At 38.1% G+C, this 8,448-nt stretch overlaps 1 protein-coding gene across 1 annotated transcript in view; it reads left to right on the top strand.

Annotated features, from left to right (window-relative positions):
* DPYD (dihydropyrimidine dehydrogenase) overlaps positions 1 to 8,448 on the top strand; it is a 1,478,957-nt gene that overhangs the window by 237,314 nt on the left and 1,233,195 nt on the right. Inside the window, exon 7 of the mRNA XM_006831042.1 lies at positions 7,952 to 7,963. Within this exon, the coding sequence (XP_006831105.1) occupies positions 7,952 to 7,963 (12 nt within the window). The remainder of the gene's footprint in view (positions 1 to 7,951; positions 7,964 to 8,448) is intronic.

The following is an 8,448-nucleotide window of genomic DNA, read 5'->3' on the forward strand; positions in this document are numbered from 1 at the left end:
CTCATGAAAGCTTGTAAGCCAGTCACTTCTTGCCTTTGTATCCCTCCCATTTTGGGTAGCCAATGTCTACAAAGTTGCTCATCCCTATCTTCTCTTTGTATGGAGGTGTTGGGAATGATCCTCGCTGTTCAACAGAATTACTTTTCAGTGAAAAACTTGAAACTCTAACGTGGTTAAAATTAGCCATTTCAGAAGCAGTACTGGGATATCTCATTACCATTAAGGAAGAACAAGTAGGAATGGAGCATGTCATTTGGAACCTGACATCTCTATGCATTGAACCTCCTTGATCCACAGATAGAGAACTGTGGCACAGGGGTGATAGGAGTTGAGTGGCAGAGGAACAGCTGCAGCATAATTAAGAGCCAGAGCACTGATCAGAATGGTGAGCTTCTCAGCTCATGGAGCAAGTAAAGCTGAGTGCCTTTGGGCAGGAGTGAGGTAACTCCAGGAGCTAGGCTTCCTAATCCGCAGAGCTGAGTACCTTTGGACTAGTACTTACAGAGGAGTGGAGTGTCCTTGGAACATTTATTGGCAGTGCCAAATCAGCTGTACAACACAGCTGGAGCAGGGCAGAGTCCAAAGGGCCCATAGCTGAGAGGCCAAGAACTGAACAGAGGCTTGTCTATGTTGATGTCTGGGAAGAGGCTGTCCTGACTGAAAGAACTGTACCCTAAGCATTTCTAAAGGAGCTCTGGTAGCATAGTGGTTACGAATTGGGCCGTGAACCACAAGGTCAGCAGTTTGAAACTACCAACTGTTCTGTGGGAAAAATATGAGGCTTTCTGCTCCTGTAAAGATTTACAGCCTTGGAAACCCTATATGGGGTCACTATGAGTCAGAACTGACTCCACAGCACATAACCACCACCACCAAGCATTTCTAATCCTTCCTTGTAAACTGTGAACTCTCTGCTAATAAACCCATAACTGTGACTATGATGGCTGAGTTCTGTGTGACCACTGCAATTAATTATTGAGACCAGATGGGTAGAAAGCATTGTGAAAGTTGTCAGAATTGGCAAAAGAAGGAAAGAGGATGTTGGCTTGTCTCACCTCCACCTCAAAAAAATCGGGCCTGGGCTGATACTGATACTGTTGACTTTCCTCCTTCTCTTCCTTTGTGAAAGGAGCTGTTGTAGCATAGGGGTTATGAGTCGGGCTGCGAATCTCATGGTCAGCAGTTCAAAAGTACCAGCTGTTCAATGGGAGAAAGATGAGGCTTCCAGCTCCCGTAAATATATAACCTCGTAAACCCTATGCAGGGTTGATATGAGTCAGACGACTCCATGGCACACCACCATCACTCCTTTATGAAGACAGAGATCAGATACTGCTTCCATGTCATCTTTTATACCCATGTTCTGACTGAATGTTAGTGATTAAAAGAAAAGTGGAAATCTCAAGTTAAAAGAAACCTTTTCTTAAAATCCCTGCTTGGGTTTGAATTACTGACTTTTCAATGGTCAGACCAGCACTTAATCTTTTGTGCCACTAAGCTGTCTATATTTGAGTAGTATATATTGTTACTGTATGCTGTGGAGTGGGTTCTGATACAAAGGTCCCCTAAGGATAGAGTGAAACAGCCGCATAGGTATTCCTAGTCTTGCTGTGGTGTTGTGGGTTAATGCGCTGGACTGGCAAAGTCAGTATGAACAGCAAGGTCGTCAATTCAAGCTCACCAGCCACTCCTTGGAAACCCTATATAAATAAGATCACTATGGGTCATAACTGACTTAACAGCACTTAACAACAACTACAGCAATCCTTGCATGAGCAGATTTTTGAATCTTTTCATCTGTAGAACTTCCAGTGAGATTGAAACATGTCTTTTTGGTTAGGTGCTAAATACTTAAGCATTGCTTCACCTAGACTACTCTTGTATTATACAACAGTTAATATATTTAATATTTTAGCATTTTCATTCTAGTTTTTATATCAGGAGCATAGTCCCTTGAGTATATTTTTAAACAGTAACTTTTTCTACTTTTTATACAAATCCTGCTACTTTTACAGTGTAAAATGTCAAATTTCTTAAAATCAGTTGCTTTTCTAATACAAAGTGATATGCTATATAAGTAAATCAAACTTAGAAAATTAGTGCTTTATTTTTTATATTAGCCCAAATGAATTCTTGCTGTTTTTTTTCCCCTGTTTTTGCTGATACTGTAGTCATTTTCTCAGTCATAATAAAGCATTTGTTAAATTAAACTTCTGCCACTATTATAATCAATCAAGACTGGTTTCTGATAAAGTCTATTTTGATAAAATAAAAAGTTCCTGGCTAAGTGTTTCATAAAATCTAATAGGCTCCCATGTTGCTTTTCATGGGCTGAGAGGTTGTACCAGTGTGGTATGAAAACAAGCTTAGAATGAATGGAGCCAAGTGGAGGGTTATGGGATCTAAGATAATACAGGGCATGTTAGTCAGGGAAAGGAATATGGATTTTATTTTGATGATAATAAGAAGCAAGTGCAGATTTGTCATTTCTGCTCTGTTCTGGTGTGGTGCTGTGGGTTAAAGCACTGGACTGCAAAGTCAGTTTGAACCACAAGGTTGATGGCCCAAGCTCACCAGCTATTCCTTGGAAACCCTAAATAAGGTCACTATTGGTCAGACCTGACTTGATGGAACTTAACAGAAACAACAACATATAGATAGAAAGGAGTCCTTGTGTGATGTGCTGTAGGATAAGCACTGGACTGCTAACACACCATCTGCTCCTTGGAAACCCTATGCAGGGTCTGGAAGGGTTGGAGTCAAATTAACTCTATGGGACTTAACAATGACAGCAACATATAGCTAGAAAATTGGTATCTAGAAAGTTGAGATGATTTACAGATAGCAGGTTTCTTAAAGTAGCAAAACTGGAGTTCATACTCTGCATGACAACAAAGTATGTAATTTATTTTTCAGTAACACTTGTAGTTCCTGGTTCATAGTGCATGATTAGCTTATGTTTTTGAATATATATGGTTACATAATATGGCAGATATAAAATTTAGTCAATGAAGTAACTTACTTTTAAAGTACTTTAGATGTGTTCATTTATTAATTATAACAAATAACATAATAAATATATTCCATGCCTTTAGAGTTTGTTAATTCTGTGATAAATACTCTTTGTTCAATATTGTTGTTGTTAACTGCCATTGAGTGTGTTCCTACCCATAATGACCATGCATAGGGTTTCCTAGGAACAACTGATGAGCTTGAACCACAGACATTTTGGTTCAAACTGACTTTGCAGTCCAGTGCAGTAACCCACAGTGCCAATCAGCTGTTCTGTAATAACAATCCTGAGAGGTAGATTCTACTATCATATCCATTTTATGCATGAGAAAATAGGGTCAAGGAAGTTGTCCTTGGTCATATGCTGAGTAAGTAGTGAATTCATAATAGTAAAAAATTACCACGAATTACATGATAGATAAAGCATTCTGTTAAATCATGGTTTATTAGCCTTGTTTGTAAGTATCCAATGTGTGCTTACTTAAAATAAAATTTACATACACCACCATTCAAGCCCATCATCTGCTCTTTGGAAGAAAGATGAAGCATTATGCTTCTGCAAAGAATTCCAGCTTCAGAGACCCTATACAGGATCGCTATGAGTCTGAATCAACTTGATAGCACTTAACAACAACAATTTACATTCTAAATTACATTCTCCAAGAAATAGACAGAGGTCCAAATTAGGAAAGTAATTATGGAGAAGTAGATACAACAGCAGCGAACCCTAGTTATATGTCAGAACTATGTTATTTTGACAAAGATAGCAACATAAGAATATTGAGGGAATCCGTTCAAATATTGAAAATAACACTGCTGTTATGCCCCACTGAGTCAGTTCTTATTCATAACAGTCCTATATAGGGCTTCTGAGGAGCAGCTAGCGAGTTTGAAGTGCCAACTTTGTGGTTAGTAATCCAATTCTTATCCTGCAGCACCGTACCAGGATCCCAAATGCTGTTGATAAATACTGTTGAGTCGGTTTCAGCTCAGAGACCCTGTCTAGGTGTCTGAGGAGCAGCTGGTGTGTTTGAATCTCTAACCTTGCATTGAGTAGTCCAGTTCTTATCCTTCAATTCCACTGGACTGCTAACTGCAAGGTCGGAGGTTCAAGCTCACCAACCACTCCTCAGTATCATTATACAAGGTCACTATGAGTCAGAACAGATTGGACAGCACTTAACAACAATGCTGTAAGACAAGCCTGGTATGGCGCTATAGGATAAGCACTGAACTTCAAAGTCCGTTTGGAAACACAAGGTTAGTGGTTCAAACTCACCAGTGGCTCTTCTGATTTAGGATTTTTATGGTCTTCCTCTTTTGTGTACTATTGTTGTTAAGACCATCGAGTTGGTTCTGACCCAGAGCAACCTTACACACAACAGAACTAAACACTTTCCAGTCCTGCACCACCCTCACAAGAGCTCATCATTGTTGCCACTCTGTCAATACATCTTGTTGAGGAATCTTCTTCTTTTTTTTTTGCTCACCCCCACTTTTCCAGACATGATGTCCTTCTTTAGGGACTGCACAACGTATTCAAAGTACAGGAGACAAAGTCTCACATTCTTGCTTCTAAAGAGTATCCAGGCTATACTTATTCTAAGACAGATTTGATTGTCATTCTAGCAAGTCAACGTCTCTTTCAATATTATTCTCCCAAATCATAATTCAAGTTCTATAGTTTTACTTATTCATTGTCCAATTTTTACATGCATATGAGGAGATTGGAAAATAACTTGGGTTCAATCAGGCAAAGCTTAGTCCTCAAACTGACATCTTTGCTCTTGAACATTTTAAAGATTATTTTTAAAGTCTTGTGCAGCAGATTTGCCTAATACAATGCATCATTTGACTGCTGCTTCCATCAGTGTTCATTGCAAATATATATACATTTGGATATAAGCAAAATAAAGTATTTGGCAATTTTAATATTTTATCAGTTTATCATAATGTTATTAATTGCCCCACTTTTGAGGACTTTCATTTTCTTAACATTGAGTTGTAACCCATATTGAAGGCTGGAGTCTTTGATCTCCATTAATAAATCTTTCAAGTCCTCTTTACTTCCAGAAAATAAAGTACTGTTGTCTGTAAATCACAGGTTGTTAATATGCCTATTTCTAGTCCTGATGCTCCTTTCTTCTTCATATAGTCCAGCTTCTTGGATTACTTGCTCACCATGCAGATTGAATAAGTATGGTGAAAGGTGGCACATACCTTTTCTGATTTTATACCATTTCCCATGTGTTGTTCTAGTTAACCACCTCGCTCTAAGCATGTGTTCCTCATGAACACAATTAAATCTTCTGGAATATCCATTCTTTGCAGTATTATCCATAGTTTGTTATGATCAACACAATTGAATGTATTTGCATAACCAGTAAAGCACAAATAAGTTTTTCTGGTATATTTCTGCTTTCAGCCAATATGCATCTGAAGTTAACAATGATATACCTCATTCTACAGCCTCTTCAGTTTGGTTCAAGCATTTAAAAATTATCTTCAGGAAATTTTAATTGCATGTGATATTAATGATATTATTTGATGATTTCCACATTCAATCAGGTCACCAGTCTTTTGAATGGGTACAAATAAGGATTTTTTCAATTGTTTTGACAAGTCGTTTTCTTCCACTTTTTTTTGGTATAGATGATTGAGCAACTCAAGGGTTGCATCAATTTTTTGAAACATTTCCATTTGTATTCCATCACTTCCTGGAGCCTTGTTACTTGTGTATACTCTCTTGAAACACATATGACAAAAAGAAAAAGTATGAGTTACTCACCTTTTGGCCAAATGTTCTATTTTTTCTCCTATGACTTTGCAGTTAATAGAGTGCATGCGGAACAGGTCATCTTTCTTGAATGTATTTCCTTAAGGAAATTTTTAAAAGAAATACGTTTCGTATCTTTGTTTATACCTCAGGGTTGCCTCCTATCACTTACATGCCTGATTTTCATTGAAGTGTGTAAATGTGTGTACCGATATATTTATATGACTTCTCATAACATAGATGTAACTTCAATAAGGAAAAAAAAAAGAATATATATTATATTTTTTATAAATTTTCTTTGAAAAAAAATTTAAAGATAAGACACTGTTGCTAAATATAAATAAGTAATTTGATCATTTCTTGTTATCCACATAAACTACTTAAGTCAATAGATAATGGCCAGTGTGCATACAGAACTCTTTTGCAAGCCATGTAGTTTTTCCAGGGGTGACTGCTATGCTATGTGTATTTAGATAGAAGCTTTTCTACTGTATAACCAGCCTGCTGCTGCCCATTTTACTGTAAAACATTTCTTCTCTATGGTAGCATAATACAGTTACCAAGGGAACAACTTATGACCAACACATATAGTATTGCCACAAATTAATTTCACAGTTATCAGGATATAGAGTGGTAACAGTAATGTGTGTTACTGTGAAATTACCTTTGTTCCCATGGAGTTACAGTGTAATTATGACTTTGGTGGTAACTAAGCAAATAATTCACATCACTCTTCCTGGATGTTTGGTCTCTGTTTTTTCCCCTTTTCTCTGTTTCTGTCTCCCTTTTCCTTTTCATATTTCCCCCTTTCTCCTACATTTATTGATTCAGAATTTCCATGAAACTTTATTCACACATGCTAATATAATAGTTGTTGTTAAGTGCTGTCAAGTCACTTCTGACTAATAACAACACTGTCTAGGGTTTCCAAGGGGTGACTGGTGGGTTTGAACCACTGATCTTGCAGTTCAAACCAACCTTGTAGTCCAGTGCATTATCCTGCAATACCACTCCTGACACAAACTGCAAAAACTATGTGGGCACCATGTCTGACTTCCCCTGACTTCACAAGGAGGAATAAGAAAAAAAAATCTGGATCAGTTTAAAATCAATTCCTATGAAGTGGAAGTCAGACATGACTTCCACCCCTCAATCTTCCTTACCCTATTCTGACACTACCCATCCCTCCCACAGCACGATCTGCTTCATATCTGGTTCGATAAGTAATGGCCACACAAAACTCATAACAATGCTCAGGGTTATAGGATTTATTAGGTAAGTGAATAAAGTACTATGCAGGATTCAAAAACAACTCAGGATGCAGCACCTCTCTAGTTAAAAGCACCTCTTTTCTGACTTACTGCAGACATACCTGGCTCTTGTCTTTGGCTTCTCAGGTGTGTGTCCCAGTCCATCAGCCTAGAACCCATAGCTGCTCTCTCTCTCCATGCTGTTACTGCTTTTCTAGGTAGGGATCTCACACTCCACTCATGCTTTTTCTTCTTGATGATCATGGAATCTTCTGTCCCTGCTTCTGAGATGGTTCCTTTACACTTAGTTGGAAGGCAAAATGAAACAATCCCAGACTTAGATTCCTGCATACCTTATTCTCATGGTTCCACCAAATCCCTTGGATAGAAAAGTCATACCCAGGAAATTCAAGGTATCACCCCTGACTTTTTTAGCCACTGACAATAATAAATGAAAGATGAAGTACTCCTCACTTTGTGGTATCCATCTCCTATAATTATAGTTTTGATGATCACAACTAATCCTACCAATAATTATTCATGGTTGAATCATAGAAGGCTATCAGCATCATACTCAACCGTTTCTTCACATTGGGACTACAATAGTAGGCAGGAGAATCTAATGTCCTTTAAGCATATTAAAAACCACAATGTTCAATCTTTTCTTCTCCCTTAGACTAACCTCATTCATGTGCCTATGGCTTTGAACCTCTGGCTGGGTGTTCCCTGACCCCCTATTGGTCATCTAGTTTAACCTTCTTGATAGGCAACTCCAGAAGCTGCAGCTTTCTTTCCTCCTGAAGGATTTTATCCCCTGCATTCCTTTTAGTGGTGGTGGTGTGACATGGAGTTGGTTATGACTCATAGCAACCCTGTATAAGGTTTCTGAGGCTGTAAATCTTTATGGAAGCAGAAAGTTTCATCTGTCTCCTGCAGAATGGCTGGTAGTTTCAAACTGCTGACCTTGAGGTTAACAGCCCAAATCATAACCTCTATACTACCAGAGCTCCTTCTAAAGGTAACAAAATACCAACTAACCATCTAAAAATCAAAAGGTTCACTTCACATTCCCCTTGGTTCTTTCTCTTACAAAACCTAATGGTTCCATGAGTCTGGAGCCATTGCAATAAATCCTGCTCCTGATGCCAACTGCAAACACCATATTGGGAACATGTCTGACCTTCTCCGACTTTACAAGGGGGAAAGAGAATCAAACTGAAAATCAGTTCAAGACTGATTCCTATGATGTGTATGTCAGAGATGCCGCCACCCATTATCAGTGACTTTAAAATTAATCAGACTTTAGTATCAATTTAGAAATCTCATCCTTGTGATTTTATTTCTCTGGAACTCTACTTTCTCAATGCCACACACCTTAGGTTGGGTTTTCTAGAGAAGTTTAAAAAAAAA

This window comes from Chrysochloris asiatica, unplaced genomic scaffold, assembly GCF_000296735.1.
Source record: "Chrysochloris asiatica unplaced genomic scaffold, ChrAsi1.0 scaffold00002, whole genome shotgun sequence".
NCBI classification, from domain to species: domain Eukaryota; kingdom Metazoa; phylum Chordata; class Mammalia; order Afrosoricida; family Chrysochloridae; genus Chrysochloris; species Chrysochloris asiatica.